Source organism: Cervus canadensis, chromosome 6, assembly GCF_019320065.1.
Source record: "Cervus canadensis isolate Bull #8, Minnesota chromosome 6, ASM1932006v1, whole genome shotgun sequence".
NCBI classification, from domain to species: domain Eukaryota; kingdom Metazoa; phylum Chordata; class Mammalia; order Artiodactyla; family Cervidae; genus Cervus; species Cervus canadensis.
Genome location: NC_057391.1, coordinates 86,365,776 through 86,387,833, shown reverse-complemented (window position 1 = coordinate 86,387,833; position 22,058 = coordinate 86,365,776). Strand labels below are relative to the sequence as shown.

General features: G+C 37.2%; 1 protein-coding gene across 3 annotated transcripts in view; it reads left to right on the top strand.

Annotated features, from left to right (window-relative positions):
• Window positions 1-22,058, top strand: part of CEP128 (centrosomal protein 128) — a 465,565-nt gene that overhangs the window by 188,740 nt on the left and 254,767 nt on the right. For all 3 annotated transcript variants that reach the window (XM_043472686.1, XM_043472687.1, XM_043472685.1), the window contains 2 exons: window positions 3,774-3,950; window positions 8,227-8,286. In XM_043472686.1, the coding sequence (XP_043328621.1) occupies window positions 3,774-3,950; window positions 8,227-8,286 (237 nt within the window). The remainder of the gene's footprint in view (window positions 1-3,773; window positions 3,951-8,226; window positions 8,287-22,058) is intronic.

Below are 22,058 nucleotides of genomic sequence, written 5' to 3'. Positions count from 1 at the left end.
GTAGAGTTAGGTTATTTATTTGGCTTTTTTCTTATTTCTTGATGTAAGCCTGTAATGCTATGAACCTTCCCCTTAGCACTGCTTTTACAGTGTCCCATAGGTTTTGGGTTGTTGTGTTTTCATTTTCATTCATTTCTATACATATTTTGATTTCTTTTTTGATTTCTTCTATGATTTGTTGGTTATTCAGAAGCGTGTTATTTAGCCTCCATATGTTTGAATTTTTAACAATTTTTTTCCTGTAATTGAGATCTAATCTTACTGCACTGTGGTCAGAAAAGATGACTGGAATGATTTCAATTTTTTTGAATTTTCCAAGACCAGATTTATGGCCCAGGATGTGATCTATTCTGGAGAAGGTTCCGTGTGCACTTGAGAAAAAGGTGAAGTGGATTGTTTTGGGGTGAAATGTCCTATAGATATCAATTAGGTCTAGCTGGTCCATTGTGTCATTTAAGGTTTGTGTTTCCTTGTTAATTTTCTGTTTAGTTGATCTGTCCATAGTTGTGAGTGGGGTATTAAAGTCTCCCACTATTATTGTGTTACTATTAATGTCCTCTTTCATACTTGTTAGCGTTTGCCGTACATATTACGGTGCTCCTATGTTGGGTGCATATATATTTATAATTGTTATATCTTCTTCTAGGATTGATCCTTTGATCATTATGTAGTGTCCTTCTTTGTCTCTTTTCACATCCTTTATTTGAAAGTCTATTTTATCTGATATGAGTATTGCGACTCCTGCTTTCTTTTGGTCTCCGTTTGCGTGAAATATTTTTTTCCAGCCCTTCACTTTTAGTCTGTATGTGTCTCTTGTTTTGAGATGGGTCTCTTGTAGACAGCATATATAGGGGTCTTGTTTTTGTATCCATTCAGCCAGTCTTTGTCTTTTGGTTGGGGTATTCAACCCATTTACATTTAAGGTAATTATTGATAGATGTGGTCCCGTTGCCATTTACTTTGTTGTTTTGGGTTCACGTTTATACAACCTTTCTGCATTTCCTGTCTAGAGAAGATCCTTTAGCATTTGTTGAAGAGCTGGTTTGGTGGTGCTGAATTCTCTCAGCTTTTGCTTGTCTGTAAAGCTTTTGAATTCTCCTTCATATCTGAATGAGATCCTTGCTGGGTACAGTAATCTAGGTTGTAGGTTATTCTCTTTCATTACTTTCAGTATGTCCTGCCATTCCCTTCTGGCCTGGAGGGTTTCTATTGATAGATCAGCTGTTATCCTTATGGGAATCCCTTTGTGTGTTATTTGTTGTTTCTCCCTTGCTGCTTTTAATATTTGTTCTTTGTGTTTGATCTTTGTTAATTTGATTAATATGTGTCTTGGGGTGTTTCGCCTTGGGTTTATCCTGTTTGGGACTCTCTGGGTTTCTTGGACTTGGGTGGCTATTTCCTTCCCCATTTTAGGGAAGTTTTCAGCTATTATCTCCTCGAGTATTTTCTCATGGCCTTTCTTTTTGTCTTCTTCTGGGACTCCTATGATTCGAATGTTGGGGCGTTTCACATTGTCCCAGAGGTCCCTGAGGTTGTCCTCATTTCTTTTGATCCTTTTTTCTTTTTTCCTCTCTGCTTCATTTATTTCCACCATTTTATCTTCTACCTCACTTACCCTATCTTCTGCCTCCGTTATTCTACTCTTGGTTCCCTCCAGAGTGTTTTTGATCTCATTCATTGCATTATTCATTTTTAATTGACTCTTTTTTATTTCTTCTAGGTCTTTATTAAACATTTCTTGCATCTTTTCAATCTTTGTCTCCAGGCTATTTATCTGTAACTCCATTTTGTTTTCAAGATTTTTGATCATTTTTATTATCATTATTCTAAATTCTTTTTCAGGTAGATTCCCTATCTCCTCCTCTTTTGTTTGACTTGGTGGGCATTTTTCATGTTCCTTTACCTGTTGGGTATTTCTTTGCCTTTTCATCTTGTTTAGATTGCTGTGTCTGGAGTGGGCTTTCTGTATTCCTACAGGGATTTTAATATGTTGCACTGGTCCCTTCTGAAGTGGTTCCCTTTGTTTATTTGGCTTCTGTTTGCCAGTCTCTTCAGAGCCTCATTTCCACCCTGACACAGGCGGGCGGAGGTGGACTCTTATTCAGGTAGCTAGTTCTGTCGCGCTGCCGGGAGGGGCTGGCGCTGCGGGAGAGGCTGGCGCTGCTTTCTCCGTCTGCGCTGCTCAGGCTCCCGGCTGCTCTATATGGAGCGCGCCCCACGCTGCACGCGGTTCCAGCCCTCGGGTGTTCCACAAAAGCGCAGAACAAAAAGCTGCGCCTGCTCCCTGTGCCTTCCCTGTCCCAGCGGTCCAGGCAGCCAGGGGCTTGAGGGGCGCACTCTCCCCGGGTGCGGCGCGCCCACTCTCTTCCGCGGTCCCAGTCTCAATTTCTGCCGGCACCAGTCGGGTGCGTGCACCTTCTGCCCTCCGCTCCCCAGCCCCAGTCCCTGCCCATGCCGGTCGGGTCGGGTGCGTGCGCCCTGTGTCTCGCCGCGACCCTCCCAGCAGATGTTGACCATCCAGAATCTCAGGAGACCTTTGCTTAGAAACTGGAGGCCTGTTTGCAGTGCCGCAGGGGATGCGGTCCTTGGGGCTGAGCCTGCCCCCTTCCATTCCCCCCTGCCTCCTGCTTCCTGCCTCCTGCGGGGCTGGGCCCGTCCTCAGCCTGCTAGCTCTTCTCTGGACTTGCTCGGTCCCTTTGTTCTGTGAACGGCCGGCAGTGTGTTCGGGCTGGTTAATTTTCTCTCTCTCTTTTGCTCTTCCTCAGTTCAAGTTGGCAACTCACAAAAGCTCCCTCCGATTGTCCTTAGGGCGCTCAGGCCCGGACCCTACCCCAAGCAATGCCGCCCGCTCCTCTCCGTTCCGCCCCCACTTGCTGGTGGCGGATGCGGGTGTCTGGGGTACTTTTCTGCTGGGAGTTGCTTTTAGGCTCGTAATCTGTGGGTTTTATTTATTGTTTCCCTCCCAGTCAGGTTGCCCTCCGACATTCAAACACTTCCCCCAGGCCCGCCAATGCGAGGGTTTCCCGGTGTCTGGAAACGTCCTCTATTAAGACTCCCTTCCCAGGACGGATCTCCTTCCTTAGCTCTTTTGTCTCACTTTTTATCTTTTATATTTTGTCCTACCTCCTTTCGAAGACAATGGGCTGCTTTTCTGGGCGCCTGATGACCTCAGCTAGCGATCAGAAGTTGTTTTGTGAAGTTTGCTCTGCGTTCAGTTATTCTTTTGATGAATTTGTAGGAGAGAAAGTGGGCTCCCCATCCTACTCCTCTGCCATCTTGGCTCCTCCCCCTCAACTTAGACCTTTTGAAATGGTGTTTTGATGAGATAAAGGTAGCAGTAACACTTTTTTTTTCCCTGAAATAAAGAAACCTACTTACTTGACATTTTGCCTTTTCTAGTGTTTTACTAATATTTATTGAAAACTCAAAATCGGTTTGTGACATTGGCTTCTACTCTGATCCATTAATGGCACTGTGTTATTAAATCGATGATGAATTTTTTAAAACTTTTTTTTTCTTTTAGTAGCAGAATTACTGTAGTATTTTTTATCACGTATCTGCTCACTATTTCACTCATTATCGTACTTCTGAATTCTCTGTTACTTGACATCAGTTAATGAGAAAGAATAATAAGTTATTTTGGTAACATCAAGGGGCAAAGTCAGATCTGTTTTTTAATGTGCTTCTTTGGGTTTGTTGTATAGATATGACATGTGTTTCTTGTCTTCACTTAATAATTAACCTCTGATTTTATTTCTTACCAATGCCTCTAGGAAAAACATATAACCAACGAAGAAGAACACCGTAGGAGGATGGAAGAGGCCAGATTGCAGCTCAAGGATCAACTTCTTTGTCTGGAGACGGAACAGGAATCCATCCTTGGGGTGATAGGAAAGGAAATTGATGCAGCTTGTAAAACATTCTCCAGGAACTCAATGGACAAATTGAAAGTAATTACGAGTTGCTATGTGCCTTTCAGTTAGTTTCCTAATATATAATTATAATACGATTTAATGCATAGTTACCTGGTCATCACATTTTTATTCCAGAGAGTTTTATGGAACAAAATAACATCTTACACTTTTTAGAATGAGCTATTTTATCTATTGCACAGTCATGGTGAAAGAAAGTTACTCCATGCTGTTACTCCACTGAATTGCTTGTATCTCACTCTGTAAAAGAAAATGTCTTACTAGAGAAATCTTTCAAGTCAAGAAGCCTGGATTTTGAATTTTTTATTATCATAGACCATTTTTATTGTTGTTAGTATATTACTGGCTCACACCTATTGAGTGCTAGCTATATTACACATACTGTTTTAATTACAGTATATACATTCTCTCTCTATTCTGAAACCACCCTGTCCTTTAGACACTCACATTAAATCCATTTTAGGCAAGAAAAAGCAGGACTTGAAGGGGATAAGTAACTTTCCCCTGGCCATGTATCTAGTCTAAAGCTAGAATTAAGACTTCAAATATTGGGTGTCTAACTCTGGAGCTTAAAGAAGTATCTACCATGCTATTTGCTTCCCTGTTTAAACAAATTGCATTTTATTTAGTTTTCCTGTCTTTAAAATGAATTATTGCCACTAAATTTGTAGTCCTAGTGAAATAATAAATAAAAACAGAAGTAATCATGGATGTTCTTAATTCCTTGAAGTAAGTACCTCCTTACACTCTAGGTCCTAGTACTGCTAAGTTATATACAAAGAGCATTGCAGTGCTTTGGTGTGGTATGACCACAGTACATTATAGTTTAGCCCATCATTTCCCCTTGTAGTTATTTCATTTGATGATATAACAGCATTCAAATTAAAAAAAAAAAAAAAAAAACAGCATTCAAATTATCATATTATGCATTAAGGTTTTTTTTTAATCTTTTCAAATATTGTCATTCATCTTTTTTTCTCATATAAAATATTCTTCCCTGAACTACTTTCCCCTCTTTTTTCCTGTTTTTTCCTCCATCTTTTTTGTTTTTCTTAAATAATGTTTTCAAGAACATAAAATGATATTCTCCACTTGCGCTTTAGGATTCAGCTTTAAAGGAAATATTTCAACTGGCAGAATTTGGCGAAGTTGATGGAATTTCTACAATATATGTTTTTGTATACTTTTCTTTTTTAAAGTTCAGATGTCAATTTGAGAGGACTGTGAGCCAAATACAAGAAGTAATTAGCTTTAGGGGAAAACTAACTCTTTCTGTCCTGTTATAACATTCGTTTATTCTGTTCCTTATCTAATACTGCTTTATTTTTATTTAGAACTTGTTGACATATATTTAAACCCTTGAAATCATAATTTTATCTAGAAGATGCACAGATTTACTATCGAATATTTATTCTGTGTTTAAGAATTTATGTCAGAATGGCTTGTTTTCAGCCAAGTAGAGATATAAAAATAGGAACATTTGGATTGCGTTATATATAAACCTTGTTATTTACAGACTAAAACGGGTCAATTACAAGCTAAAGCATAGTGTGTATGTAGTACATTGCTTAAATATTTTATTTCTTTATATGATTCAAATTATCCTTCTAACTTACTATTATGAAAAGTACCCTATTCTTTAATAGGCTTTCAAGAATGTGGTGGTAATGGGTCTTTACACCTCTTTACCTGGAGAAAGACTAATTCAAGTCTAAGTGATGGGTGGAAAGTTAATCTATGAGAATGGAAATTCTATTAAGATTATTTTTAGGAATGCATTTTTTTTTATTGTGGATCTTTTTCCATTAATAATTTTTGTTGTTTCATTTCTATAAAATTGAAAAACAAAGGAATACTCAAGAACATAACATTTGTTCTCACTTCACAGAAACCACCAAAGTGTTTATTAAAATTGATTTTTTGCTTTGTAGTTCAGAAATGTAGGTGAGATTGGTAGTCTTTGTAAAATATTTTCAGAAATGAAGTAATTCCAATCATTCCTGGTCATTTGTTGATTTTTGAAATATTGCTGATGAAATTTTCAGCCATTTTATGTAGAAAGTGACTATTATGGAATGGACCAAATAAGAGATATGCAACAAAAGAGTCTGTGAAAAGTCTTTGGGAATGTTGGAATTATTTCTAATTATAGTTTCTTTTTTCAGCCACCATATTTATTACTTATTCCACATTAGTAAGTGCATGCAGTATTTGAAAATCTGTTGTTAGACGCTTATGGAACAATTAGAAAAGTGTTTGAATTAAAGATACAATATTTTCACAGACCAGTCTTTGGTAAGTCTAGAGATTTTCCCCTAACACTTGGTCAGAGTATTCATTTCTTTGTAGAGCATGCAGAGAATAGGCTTTGGATCAAGACAGATGGAGATTCAAATTGCAACTCTCCAAATTGCTAATGTATGACCTAGGATGAGTTATGTAATCTCTATTCGCTCTAAGAATTCATGTCCTATTTATAAGTTGGGTTATTATGAAGATAAAATAAAAAAGATGTAGAAGGTGTACATCATAGTGTGATGTACATACTAAGTGTATCATATCTTGCACTTAGTAGTGCAAGATAGCAAGATCAACTAATGATTTCTCTCATTATGCAGAGAGTTTTTTGTAATGTACTCATATTGCCAAGTATATGGCTTCTATTTCTTTAATCTTTTTATGACAAATAACTGTTGTCTTAATAGACTTTGTGCTCTTGTCATAATAGACTTTGAAGTGTATTTATTGATAATTACATCTTGATATGCAGTTAGTAGTGAAGTGATAATGGTGTTCTGTATGTCTGATATTGTGCCAACACCCATTTTATTTAATTTATACCCTGGCCTCATGAGGTAGTTTACTCACTTTATAGATGATAACCTGCAGCTTAGAGAAAAATTAAGTCATACCATTTATAAGTGATTAAGTGACTATTTTCTTAAACACTAAACTATATATAAATGTATAAAGCATGTTGCAAAATATAAACATTGTTTTATTTCAGATTATTTTGGTCTTTAATCTTGAGTACTGTATCTTAGGTCACTGAAGACTTGAGATGATGACATAGGTCAATGAAAAAGAGTAATAAAGAACAACATAATCAATGATAAATGGATGGTTACAAATATTCAACACAGTAGAGAGGTAGAAAAGGAAGAAAGCACTGTGAACTAGAGATTAAGAAAAATCTCATTGAAAAAGCCGGAAAGGCCTGAGAATTGAGTGAGATCTAGATAATGAGAAAAATGGATGATAGAAAGGTTACATGAGACTACAGCACTCTTGTACGTGGCATGTGGTCACGCTCGTTGCGCATTCATCATGTCTAAATGAATTACCTAATGCTATTCCGTAGGGGAGTGATGTGCAAACGCATCAAGAAGTATAGAAGTATTTGAAGATAGGAACAGACATTGCATGCAGAGGGATAAGATACTTTTAAGCAGAAAATTTCTAGGAAAAACCGATGCAGAAGTTTCATGGATAGCACAAAGTTCAAAGGGAAAAATTGAGAAATTCTTTTGTGTTTACAATTATGAAGTGATTGACAAACTTTGAGTAGACTTTTACCAGTAATAAGGCAGAACCAGCTGACAGTAATTTTATAAATGAGTTGGTGTGAAGGAACTCAGGGCATCTAGTGTAGACAATCTATTTATTGTAGAATCTTGTTACCATCATGAGTTACAAAGCGATGCAGGTGTGAAGTTATATTGATTAGGTTCTGTCAGTTCTATACAACCATTAATGAGACAAAATAGCTCTCATAGTATAAAATTGAGGAAGGAAAAATGAGACAAAGAATTAAGTTTTATGTAATTACATCTGACTCACTGTGAAATACATTATCTGGAACAAGACTGAGGAAAAGACACAAAAATGAAGTAAACTGGTGTAAGTGAGGCTGCTTGCCATGCAGAACTCCATGGATCAGCCTCAGAGATTTGAGCTTCTCAAGAGCCTCAAGAGCCTCAAGATTCTCAAGTAGTAGCACTTGAGAGTTGAGTCATATGTGTATACGTGAGCTAAATATTTAGTGTCAATACATACATTCATACATGTTTTCATACTGATGTATACATATATTGATACATATATACATGCTTAATAAATAGGCGTTAAATAAATAATAGTTTGGAACTGGTTTTATACTTGCTGTGAACTTTCTTTTTAAACCCTTAGGTTTAGAGACTGAACTTTTGGATATAATGGTGTACAATCTTCATTTATGTAAATTCATTTCAGGGAGGTACCTACTTCTAATTGATGACTTCCTCTTTCTTTGTAGGTTTTTTCATCTAGTCCTGATATCAATTATGACCCACATCGCTGGTTAGCAGAGAGCAAGGTAATTAATCTTGGAATCCTAAAGCTTTCATTATGTTTATGACCTTCAAGGTATCCTATTTGGCCTACTCATGTATTTTGACATGTAACTGAGCATTTGAAAGCCTTAATACTTCATTACTGGGAAAGATATCATTGTAATGCATTCAAGAAACCACCATGTTCTTTTAGTTGAATATTTAAAAATTAGCTTAAATATACAGGCATGGAGTGAGAGAATAAATGAGTAGGTAAAACTGTTGAAATATTGAAATTTGATTGTCAGACAAATTCCTCTACCTTTTTCTTGGGAGAGAAAGCTGAGGTGCACAAAAGTCAGGGAAGCTGTAACCAGTCCTCATTTATGTGTATATATACTTACATTCTGGTTCTGGAGTGTTAGCTCAAAGCTGCCAAATATCTCTGTGGCTCAAGCAAATCCTTCACCTCTCTGGGTATGTTGTTTTCTCATTTACAAAATGGAAAGGGTAAGCTGGGTGTTCTGAAGATAACTTGATTGTTTCATGATTCTTTGACATCATGATTTAAATGTAATGGAAGATAACAAAAAATAATGTTGAACAATTTGTTAATTTTAGCAAAAAGATTCTCCTACACTGTGTGATAGTTTTCAGCTGTCTTCATATATCAGATCAACTTGGAAATTCATTGATTTAAATATATAGAACATTGTGATCATATAAGATGTAGATATCAGTTTATGAAATTATCAATGCTTAAGCACTTGCATTCTTTTTTAGAGTAGTTTTTTTCTGCTTTAAGTTACTAAAATCTTCCATCCCATTTAAATTCTATAAGAAAACCAACTGTACTATAAACCTCACCAACTGTGTTCTAACTTAGGATTTTATTGCATGAAAGAAACTTTAAGTTTTTATAATATCCTTATTTAAAAATATGAGCAAAGTGAGGTTTTCATTAAGATACGTGACTTTCTTAGCTTCCCTGGTGGCTCAGATGGTAAAGAATCTTCCTGTAATGTGGGAGATGTGGGTCCATCTCTGGGTCGGGAAGATCCCTAGAGGAGGAAATGGCAAACCATTCCAGTATTCTCCCTGGAGAATCCCATGGACCGAAGAGCTTGGCGGGCTACAGTCTGTGGGGTTTCAAAGGGTCAAATACGACTGAGCGACTGACACGTTTACTTCTTTTTTGATATAAAGAAGGGGAGAATGGATTACATGCCATGTCAGATTCACAATGAACGTTCTTACCATTATGTGTATCAGTATCAGTTAGTTGCTCAGTCATGTCCAACTCTTTGTGACCCTATAGGTTGTAGCCCACCAGGCTTCTCTGTCCATGGAACCCTCTAGGCAAGAATACTGGAGTAGGTTGCTGTTTCCTTCTCCAGGGAATCTTCCCAACTCAGGGATCAAACCCAGGTCTCCTGCATTGCAGGAAGATTCTTTACCATTGTTCTGCCCGTAGTCCGAGTCCCGGTCAGGAAAGAAGACTCCTCGAAACAATGCAACTTGCAATAGGGGAATTTATTACTGACTCGAGCCAGGGCCTCCCGCCCTCACCAGGTGTGTGAGGACGAAAAGGCCCCGAGCCCCGGTTCTCTCGGGTATTTATTAGGTCAAAATAAGCAGCAGGTAGTTGGTGCAATCGGATTGGTTACACAGTGGGTAGTTGGCGCAAGCTGATTGGTTACACAGTTGCAAGGTAATTTTTGTTGGCCCAAAGTGGGGCTTTCAGCTTTCCCCTGATAGGTTGCCTTTTTTCTGGCTAGGCATATGTTGATTGGCTGGCTCTAAGAGGCCTGATTATTATGTTACCCTGGGAAACCAGGCCTACTCCTAATCTAGGCTGCCTGCCATGGAGTTAGCCATGACAGCCTCACAACCATCTGAGCCACAGGGGAAGCCCACGATTATGTGTATTAACATTTAAATATAGCCAGTCTTGTTCATTTAGCCAAGATTTGTTGATCATGTATTTTTTGTGTACAGACATTGGGGATATGTGTTAGAAAGCCATGGAAGTTAATAGGGAAAATGGAATTATAAACAAATTTTAGATATCCTTGAAATCCTTAATGTGAGTTATGTTGTTATAGAGATAGGTAAACATTGACCTGAGAATACAGAAGAAGGAAGAACTACGGTGTTTGTGTTGGGAGGATGGAAGGGTGTGATGCTGCCAGCATGTCAGAGAAGGCTTCTGCAAAAATATGTTTAAACTCAGTCGTAAAAAACTTATGTAGAAGTTCTCCAGTTGGCTAAGTAAGTATAACAGTGGCAAGAAGATGAATATTTGAGTCAACAGGAATAAGGCCCTGAGATTCATGAGTAAGGTACAGGTGGGAGGTGGTACAAGACAGAGTTCACTTTAGAAAACCAGATAGTCATTAGAGAAGCTTCTTTTTTAAAAAAATTCTTAATAAGAAATTAACAGTATTATGATTGAACATTGAAATTTACTTGACCTTATAAAATTTTCTCTCATACTTTCAATACAGTGATCCTGTATGTACCTCACCATTTTTATAGAAGCCAATCCTGACTTGTATTTATGCTGCTGGCGTAGAAATTTTAGAATGTACATGTTTTGCTGTCTCAGAATTTTTTAGCTAGAAGTTTTCTGTGCATTAATAAAGCATTTCTCTCTCTTTTTTTTCTTTTTCTTTTCCCAACTCCACAATTCTGACAAGAGCAATGTACTTGGAATTTCCTTTCAAGTTAAAATCTTTATCATTTCTGAACAGAAAGTTTTCACTGCTGTTGTTCAGTTAAATTATGAGAGCCAGAGATGACTCTTAATCATAGCTCTTTAATTTGGGAGCGAGTGAGCTGTTTTCCCTTATCATTTAATAGGGTTGAACTTCCGATCAGACAAGTTTTAATGCTGCATGAGGCAACTGTAGCTCTACAGTGTAAAAAGGTCGTGATAAGCAATACTATGCTGACCAACTGACTAAGGAGGAATTGAATCTATTTACTAGAAAGATGGCTCAGGTTATTGATGGGCTACAGTACTGTAATTCCCATGAACTATGACTGGACAGCTCTATAAGTATTGAAGATAATATCTGAAGTCAAAGGACAAAAGCTATATGGAAAGTAGAATTGCTATTCAGCTAGTCGATGTTGACGTCTTGCAGTATTAGAAGGACCTCTGATGGCATTTTGTAATTGTTTTCATAAATCTGCCAAATGCATTTCTTCTTTTAGTGTTAATTCTAGAAGAACTAAGACTGGGTGGAAATTGTGTTCCTGTTGCTTTGTTGGCAGTGGTAACATAACATAAACATGAAACCCAACTAAGATTTGGACCTGGCTCATAGATAAAATAACCAATGAATCTAAGAATAATGCATGACAGAGAGGAAGAGGGTTGAGATGGTTAAGTAAAGCAGGGCCTTCCCATAGACAAGGAATTTGTTTTTGTCAAAAAACCCTGACAAAGCATTTAGAGGCTAAATTTTATTCAGTTTAACTGAGAATTTACTAAGTAGCTACTGTGCCTCAGTACTCCCATTACATGCTGTGAAGATAAGAATGAATTAGGAAATGATCCCTGTACTTCCCTGTTGTTCCAGTTGGTCCAAGACTTCACCCTCTCAATGCAGGGGGTCTGGGTTCCATCCCCTGTCAGGGGACTAGATCCCACATGTCGAAACTAAGACCCAGTGCAGCCAAATAAATAAATGTTAAAAAAAAAAAGAAATTATCTTTCCTCTTAAGGAACATGTTGTCTCTAGAAAAACTGACACTTCTGTAGATGGTTTCAATATTAGATGTAAGAGCTGTAACAGGTGAGCACAAGCTGCCTTGGAGGCAGATGCTATGGATAGATCTTGCAGCCAGCCAGGTAAACAGGAAAGAATATGCATACTGAGTAAACAATTGTAGGAATGGCCTGGAAGAGAAACAGCATGATAAATACCAAAGAAACACCAAGTGATCTGGCAGTACTACATACACTGAAAACGTGAGACAGAGGATGTCAAGGATGAGGCTCTAGAAGGAGACAGAGTTTAGATCCGTCAAGAAGAGCATCGTATGCCATTTTAAAAGCTTGGGTCTGCTCTGCATTTAGTGGGGGGCCATGAAGGAGTTTTGAACATGAGAGCCATATGTTCGTATTTTAGAAGCATCACTCTGATAGTGATGTGAAAGGTGGATTACAGGTGGGAAGACCAAATGCAAGAAGTTAAGAGGTCTTCAGTGAGACCCAGGTCTCTGGTTTAGGTAGGGTGAAACTTCTAATTTAGGAAGTTGTAGCAATTCATTGGAAGGGACAGACTCAAGAAATATTTTGATGACAATATGCAAGTAATATTTAATGTTATGTAAGAGGCTGATGGAGAAGGAGATATCTAGGGATTTCCATTCAAACTAGAAGACCCCAGTCAATGGTCTGTATTGGAATAGACAGCCATGCACAGTCCTAGGTAGCAAGCTAGCAGAAGCATTGGAAGAGTTTCCACTATGGGGATTAATATCCAGAAAGTTTCATCTGGACAGGAAGGCCTAAAGAGAAGCAGGGACAAAGGCATAAATCAGAGTTTAGGTTCAAATCATGGAGCGAAACGAGAAGTAGCAAAGACTTTCAGTGAGAAAATACGGACAGGTCATCAGCTGTAGAGCCAGCAGGCACTCACTTTCAGAATGGAACCACACTACTTGCAGGCATCACTTGATCTCAGATCTTAAGTTATCAGTTTATGGTAGTAAATAAAAAAGCTGGTGTCAGCTGCTGCTCATCACAAGACAAGAGCCTTGGTACTCTTGTTTACAGAGCACATTTAATTCTGGGAGACTGGTATTAATTATTCTCTGAAGATGCACAAAGTGAATTGATATGCTTCTTTGCTTATGGAGAGCTTTTCCTTCTTGGCATTTATCCCACTGTGTTGAAATTCCCATTTACTCTTCTCTTCTTTCTCTAATCTGTAAGCTTTCTGTGGGAACACCTGTGTCATTCCTAGTCCTTGTTGCATCTTTAGTACTTACTATAAATAGGTAACTCAGTCATGTCGGAATCTGAGTGATCCCATGGACTCACATCCTCCATGCTCCTCTGTCCATGAAATTCTCCAGGCAAGAATACTTGAGTGGGTTGCCATTTCCTTCTCTGGGGCTCCTGAAGGGAAAATTAGAATTGCATGCCTCAAGTACAAGGGAGCCCCTTGGGCATGTTCATTATCAAGAGTGTTCCTTTCCTTTGTAAAGCACTTCTGACTGCCAGATTGTTTAATTGTGAGCCATTCAGGGGCCATTGCTCTTCTGATGTTAATGTATCGAATATGCACCCCAGAGATCTTTCCTTTGGGATAGATGAAATATTCCTAGATGCAGAGAAAGGGCTTGGCTAAATGCTCAATAAGTATCTTTTTTTTTTTTTTTAAGGAAGTATTTAGACTTGCTGCATTTTCCTACTCTGTTTACTTCCTCAGGTTAACTATCACCAATGAATAAGTAACAAGCAGGTTAGGTTTCAGAAATATATCTGATCTCAAACTTGTATTATTTGGTCAATAGTATTTAAATTTTAAGATTATATAGTGAAGTGAATGAAGTCACTCAGTCGTGTCTGACTCTTTGCGACCCCACGGACTGTAGCCTACCAGGATCCTCAGTCCATGGGATTTTCCAGGCAAGAATACTGGAGTGGGTTGCCATTTCCTTCTCCAGATTAAGATTATATATCAATATATAAAAAAATATGTTTCCAAGTTATTTAGGGATTTTCCTGTTTGGTATCATCCCAAAGGGGCTTCCCAGTTGGTTCAGTGGTAAAGAATCTGCCTGCCAACGCAGGAGCTGCGTATTCTATCCCTGCATTAGACCCCCTAGAGGAGGAAATGGTGACCCACTCTAGAATTCTTGCCTGGAGAATTCCATGGACAGAGGAGCCTGGTGAGCTACAGTCGATGGGGTTGCAAAGAGTCAGACATGACTGAGCACACATGCACATCATCCCAAAGTCATACTTTTCTGTAGTATAACAACCTCCAGGAGTTGGTGATGGACAGGGAAGCCTGGCGTGCTGCAGTCCATGGGGTCGCAAAGAGTCGGACACGACTGAGTGACTGAACTGATGTTCTGTACGGTGACGAGTACTTGTTTTTCCTACTGTTTTAGAAATATTGTAACTGAAGCAGTTTCAGAGATTGTGAAGTTTGACTTTTTGTTTTGTAGATGAGAAAGAGATCCTGGGAGTTTTGAATTTTACCTAAGGATATGAAACTAGTTTCTGAGAAGGGTTTGGGAACCTGGAGCTCTGAACTCTGGGCCACTGTTTTTTTATTCTGATTGTGTGACTTACACTTGAGTATAAACTATATTATGAATATTGCCTTTTTAGTGATGTGGATTTAAAAAAAAAAACTTATTTTGTGAGAAGTATTGTTGTTTTTCTTCAGTCACTAAGTCATGTCCAACTCTTTGCAACCCCATGGACTGCAGCACACCAGGCTCCCCTGTCCTTCACTATCTCCTGGAGTTTGCTCCAATTCACGCCCATTAAGTCAGTGAATGCTATCCAATCATCTTATCCTCTGTCGCCCCCTTCTCCTCTTGCCTTAACTCTTTTCTAGCATCGGGGTCTTTTCCAGTGAGTTGGTTTGTTAACATCAGATGGCCAAAGTATTGAAGCTTCAGCTTCAGTCCTTCCAGTGAATATTCAGGACTGATGTCCTTTAGGATGGACTGGTTGGATCTCCTTGCAGTCCAAGGGACTCTCAAGAGTCTTCTCCAACGCCACAGGTCAAAAGCATCAATTCTTCGGCGCTAAGCTTTCTTTATAGTCCAACTGTCACATCCATACATGACTACTGGAAAAACCACAGCTTTGACTAGACGGACCTTGGTCGGCAAAGTGACGTCTGCTTTTTAATGTTTTGTCTAGGTTTGTCATTGGACTCATTGCATTTAATTCTTGTTGAAGGTTGCAAATGATCATCTAGTATTTTATCCTTCCAGTGGCGGCAGCAAAATGTGATACAGATACTCAGGTATCTTCTTGTGGTGGAAATATCCTTAGGTCGTACACAGGGAACTCACTCAGTTTAACTGGCGGAATAATTTTGTATTTTCTAAAATGTACTATGAATATGGGTATATTTCTTCTAGATGATATTCAAACCAAATAAAAAGTGGTAAGTTTTAGTGAAAGAATTATATTTTGAGGTTGATTTCAGTTTGATTTTTGCAGTTCTGGGTTAATTCTTATTTTGGTAACCTAGCATATTCTAAAAAATTGCTATCCTTTTTATCTCTGGTTCTTGTATAAACATTTTCTCTCAAAGTTGTTTTTAGAATTTTAATGAAGGAAGCATGGTAGTGAAAAGCAGCAAAGTTATGGTTCCTGATATAACTATCAACTATAAGCTTTTTATTTGAATTTTCTATTTTTAGTTTTGAGTCATTCCTTAGTGACTTCTGGTATAGTATTCCACTGAATCTCACTAGAGGATTCATACAGATTTAAAATATCACTGTGATTGTTTTACTGGATACTTAAAAATATTTCCATCTACTTGCAAGCTGTCAACTATGAAGGTTAAAAAAAAACTGATTTAAAATTATTTGCCCTATTTTTGTTTACTTAGCAATATTTGTTGGTGTAGTTAAATAAATGAGCCTATTATGTAATCTGTAAGATACTCTTGTGAGTGGTTAATAGAGTGGTGTTTGCACTGTGATGTATATAGCCTTGTCATCTAATTATTGTTTGAAATTGGTGAAGTTATTCCTATACTGTGTTTCAAGCTGTTTCTCCAAGATACTTAATGAAAGATGATAGGTGTTTCTCTAACAAACTCTGATTCTCTTAATTGATTATTGGTTGGTTAAATTTCCATAAATCAATTTGTTTTCTAGGATTAATAATATATTGTGCATACTTATTCAACTCGTAACAAGCATCTAACTATGACCTGTTTTTAATTTTGTATGGCAGTGGAATAAAGACTCAATAGGAATTAACTGTTGAGCCATAGGTCTTATTGCACTAGTTGGCTAGGGCTGCCATAAGAAAACTGGGTGAGTTAAACAACAGATATTTATTTTCTCACAGTTCTGTGGCCTAGAATTCCAAGGTCATTCAGTGCTAGAACTGGTTTCTGGTGAGACTTCTTGCCTCATAGACAGTCATCTTTCATGTTGGGGCTGGTGCCATGGTTGGAAGAGCTGAAGGTTAGGAGTCAGAGTGTGTCTCTTCTTCTTCAAAGGACACTACCCTTAAGACCTCATTTAACCCTAATTACTTCCCTAAAGTCCCTGTGTCTTTGGTTAGGGTTTAACATGATTTTGAGGGGGGTATAATTCAGTCCATAACACAGATCAAACCTGATTATTGCTTTGTTTCAGATAATTTTTTATTATTCTGTTTTTATCAGAACCAGTAGGAGTATTGTTATGATAAAACAGAATTGTTTTTGTTGTTATTCTCTCTTAACAACAGGCCAAAGATTGGAATGGAATAAGGAATAGGTAGGAAACCATTGAGAAAAAGGAAATTGAAGGTATTTTTAAAATTTGCCATTAAATCATTGAGAAAGAACAGATTAAACTAGATGATGGAAGCTAGTGATCCCCAGGGATCCATTTTGTTTGGACCATTTGAGTGTTAAAAAATTGAATTGGTAATGAATATTTTTTAAGAAATCAAATAAGTGCATTATTACCACATGGAATTTGTTTTCCTTCTGAGGCATAAGAAGATCTAATAATGCTAGGATTTCATTCTCTTGTGGTAGAAAACAGAATTAAGAAGAACCATGGATATGACACCACATCAGAAGTAGTGTCCTTCTTGCCCTTGTTTTTTGTAACATAGTAGCCTGAAGGGAACTTTTCAAAAAAATAAGAGAACATATTTTCTATATACTTTACACTTGTCTTTGTTAGGTATAAAGGCATAATCACCACAAACAATTTGGAGTTCATGTTTTTAGTCCTATTTTGGTTTGATGGGCTGAGCTGCAATCATTTTTGACAAATGTATATTTTTTAAATTACTTAATATGCCTGTCCCTTCCTTTTGAATTTTTGACTTTGAGGATAGCCACCTTGTAATATTTTCTTTCTTTGGTATTCAGTTGCCCCAGACTCATATTTTCCTCCTAAATTTCCATTTATATCTCGGTTTTACTTTGGAGTTTCACTTGTGCTTATCTCTTCTAAACCCTCTTCTCTTCTCTCTGTAGATATTCTTTAGGGGCCATTTATCTGTTCCTATGCCTTTAACTTCCTTTACACTATTGATTTAGTTTGTGTCTCTTGACCATATCTCTTGAGCTTTAGATCTATGTATCCAATTATCATCTATACTTCTGTGTGTTTTGATCCTAACCTCAGTCTATTTCAGCCTAATTTAACTTCTTAACCCCTAAATCTTTGCTTTTTTAGGTTTCCTGTTTTAGTTTATTAAGCTAAAAATTGGCCATCAATGCCGAGTCCTCCTTCTTCCTTACTCTCCTTACATTTAAGTCTCAAATACGTAGAGTTTGGTCCAGTCCTTATTACTATTTTTCACTTGTTTGGAATACTATAAAAGCCTCTTGGCTTCCAACCTCTGATATGTTCTCCACTCTATCTAGAGAGTATGCTTTCTAAAGATCAGTCAGTTCACTTCCTTGTCTCATATTTGTGGTTAGATGGGGATGACGGTATATCTCTCATCCTCATGCTGACTCTGTTTTCTTCCTAAATGCGTTAGTAGAAAGTGATCCTTTAATCTGGCAGAATTGATTATCTTTTCTGGCTTTCTGTGCTGTGGAATTTTATCTTTTTCTTTTTCTATTTGCAATAGTATTTCAAAGTGGATATTGGGGAATGAAGCAGACTTAAATTTCTACAGTCATAATTGGAAGTTCACATCCTCATGTTAAGTTGAGGACTTCCTGTATTTCAGTTCAACCCAGTCGTGTCCCACTCTGCGACTCCAGGGACTGCAGCACAGCAGGCCTCTCTGTCCATCACCAACTCCCAGAGTTTACTCAAACTCATGTCCATTGAGTCAGTGATGCCATCCAACCATCTCATCCTCTGTCATCCCCTTCTCCTGCTGTCAGTCTTTCCCAGCATCAGTCTTTTCCAATGAGTCAGTTCTTTGCATCAGGTGGCCAAGGTATTGGAGTTTCAGCTTCAACATCAGTCCTTCCAACAAGTATTCAGGACTGATCTCCTTTAGGATGGACTGGTTGGATCTCCTTGCAGTCCAAGTGATTCTCAAGAGTCTTCTCCAACACCACAGTTCAAAAGCATCAATGCTTTGACAGTCAGCTTTCTTTACAGCCCAACTCTCACATCCATACATGGCTACTGGAAAAACCATAGCCCTGGCTAGATGGACCTTTGTTGGCAAAGTAATGTCTCTGTTTTTAACATGCTGTCTAAGTTGGTCATAACTTTTCTTCCAAGGAGCAAGCGTCTTATAATTTCATGGCTGCAATCACCATCTGCAGTGATTTTGGAGCCCCCCAAAATGAAGTCTTCACTGTTTCCACTGTATTTATTTAATACACTGTTTCCTGTATGTCTAGTGACATACAGACAAGGCAAAGGCCTACAAATTGTATAGCAAGTACTAAAGCCAGATCTCATCTCTGCAGGGTGATTTAACTTTAGCTTTTGTTGATCTGTCTCCTCCCTCCTTTTATTTTTTGTTAAGTAATGGCTAAATTGAGATATAATTCATGTACCATACAACTGACCTATTTAGAGTTACCATTTAGTAGTTTTTAGTATATTCACAGAGAGGTGCAGCCATCACTACATGAATTTTGGAACATTTTCATTACCCCCCAAAAGGCAATCTGGACCATTAGCCATCAGGTTCTTAACATATCTGCCCATCCCACCCTCCTGGTAGCACTAGTCAGGAAGTAATCTGCTTTTATCTCTATAGATTTGTCTGTTCTGGACATTTACTATCAATGGAATCATATAATAAGCAATCCTTTATGTCTGATTTCTTTCATTTAGCAGAATGTTATCAAGGTTCATCTGTATTGTAGTATGTATCAGTACTTTACTACTTCTTATTAAGTAACTGTCCATTGTATGGATATACGACATTCATTTACCAGTTGATGTTCATTTGGATTATTTTGATTTCTTGGCTATCATGAATAGTGCTTCTATGAACATTTTGAGTAACATGGTTTTTTGCATGAACATATGTTTTTATTCCTTATAAGTGTATACCTAGGAGAGACTTGCTAAGTTACACAGTAAATATGTTTAAACTTTTGAAAAAAGTCCAGATTGTTTTTCACCATTGTACGTTGCTCTTGTCAGTATATGAGCATTTTAATTTCTCCATATACACACGAACAGTTGTTATCATCTGTGTGTTTTTTATTTTTTTTAATCATAGCTATCCTGCTGGATGTAAAATGGAACTTTAGTGTGGTTTTGATTTGCATTTCCCTGATGGCTAGTTGTTGAGAATCTTTTCATGTGGTTATTGGCCATTCATATATCTTCTTTGGAGAAATGTCTATTTTGATCTTTTGCTGATTTAGTTATCTTTTAATTTATTATTTGAGTTCTTCATGTATCCTAGCTATAAGCCCTTTTTCAGACATACGATCTATAAATATTCTTTCTTGTTTAGTGGGTTGTGTTTTCACTTTGTTGACTGTGACCACTGAAGCATAATATTTTAAATTTTGATTAAGTCAAATTTATCAACTTTTTTCTTTGGTTGGTTGTGCTTTTGGTGTAATATCTAAGAAATGATTGTCAGATCAAGATCATGAAGACTTCTGCCTATTTTCTTCTAGGAGTCTTATATTTTTAGTTCTTACATTTAGATCTATGATCCATTTTGAGTTAATTTTTTAATACCACAGTATGAGGTATAGGTCCAAGTCTGTTCTTGTACATGTCACTATTCGTAGTCCCACCACCACTCATTGAAAAGACTCTTCTTTCTTCATCAAATTGTTTTGACACCCTTGTTGAAAGTCAGTTGACCATATATGCATAGGTTTTTTTCTGGACTCTTAATTCTATTTCATTGATCTATTGTTTATCCTATGCCAGTATTACACTGTTTTGATTACTGTGTCTTTGTAGTAAGCTTTGAAATGGGTAACTTTGAGTCTTCCAAATGTGGTCTTATTTTCCAACACTTTTTTTTTTTTTTGGCTACTCTGGGTCCCCTGATTGTACATATGCTATTTAGAATGAACTTGTCAATTTTCCGAAAAGCCATTTGGGATATTGATTGAGTTTGCATTGAATGTATAGGTCTTTTTGAGGAGTATTTTTGTCTGAACTGTATTAAGTCTTCTGATATTTTGTACATGGGATATTGTCCCATTTATTTAGGTATTAAAATTTTTTTTTCAACAGTGTTTTGTTTAGTTTTTTTCTTTATTATATTTTCAGAGTATGTTTTTCAGTTTTTTTGAAAGGTGTATTATTAAGTATTTTATTTATTTGATGCTACTGTACATACAGCTGACTTTTAACTTGATTTTTTTTACTGATCATTCAAGCATATAGAACTACAATTGATTTATGTGTATTGATCTTATATACTACAATATTGCTAAACTATTTTATTAGTTCTAATATGTTTTTAATGAAATCATTAGGATTTTTTTATACAGGGGCATGTTATCGGCAAATAGATCTAAATAGGTTTGCTTCTCTTTTTTTCAGTGTGGATATAGTTTATTAAATTTTATTGCAAAATTGCCAGGCCATGACCTCCTGATAAAGTGTTATATAAAAGTGGTGAGAGCAGACATTCTTGTTTCTGATTTTAGGGAGAAAGCATTGTCTTTTACCATTAGGTATGATTATAATTGTGGTTTTTTAAAATAGATGTCTATTATCAGGTTGTGAAAGTTCCCTTCTATTCCTAGCTTGTTGAGCGTCTTCATTGTGAATGGGTACTGAATTTCATCATATGATTTCTCTTCACCTTTTAATATTATCATGTGGCTTATGTCTCTAATGCTTACTAATATGGCATATTATATTAATTAATTTTCAAATATTAGTGAAACCTTGCATTCATGGGTTAAATCCCAGTTGATTATGCTGTCAAAACCCTTTTATATGTTTCTGGATTCTGGTTGTTAGTATTTTATTGAAGATTTCAAAAATTGCACCTTAATAACCTGGGAAGATGACAGTTGGGATCTCAGTGTTCTTAGCCTGCTTTGTTTGGAGTAGAATGACCACCCTATCTATCCATGAGGAGTTGGTGGAGGAGGGCATTCCCAATATTTCTGTTGCAGTTACCCTTAGCTTATATAAATCAGAGCTCTGAAGATGAAAAATCCTAGTGGCCTGCCCTTTCTGTGAAATGTAATACCTGCTATTATGGCCTGTGTCTACTCACAACACTTTTGACTGTAGATGTTTGAGTTTTCTGCATCAAGTAGTCTTTCAGTTTTTTTCTTTCATCAACTGGGTGCCCTATAACTTAATTCATCTCTGACACTAACTGTCCAGAGTTAGTCCAGATCTCACAGGTTAAGGGCTCAGTGCCACTAGACTTCCCCTACCTCTCCCCACTCTTCAGATGCCAGTCACAAGTATTGAGTGCCTGGGTTTCCTACACTTCTATCTGAGCTGGCTTCAAATTGGGATTCCCATAGTTCATTAATTTGTTATAATGGCTCACAGATTTCAGGGAAATATTTGACTTACTATTACTACTTCTTTATAAAGGATACAATTGAACAGCCAGATGAAGGGATATATAGGGCATGGTCCCAAAGTATTCTGAGTACAGGAACTTCTGTCTCTATGGAATTTTGGGTGCATTACCCTCTTGGCGTGGAAGTGAGTTCAC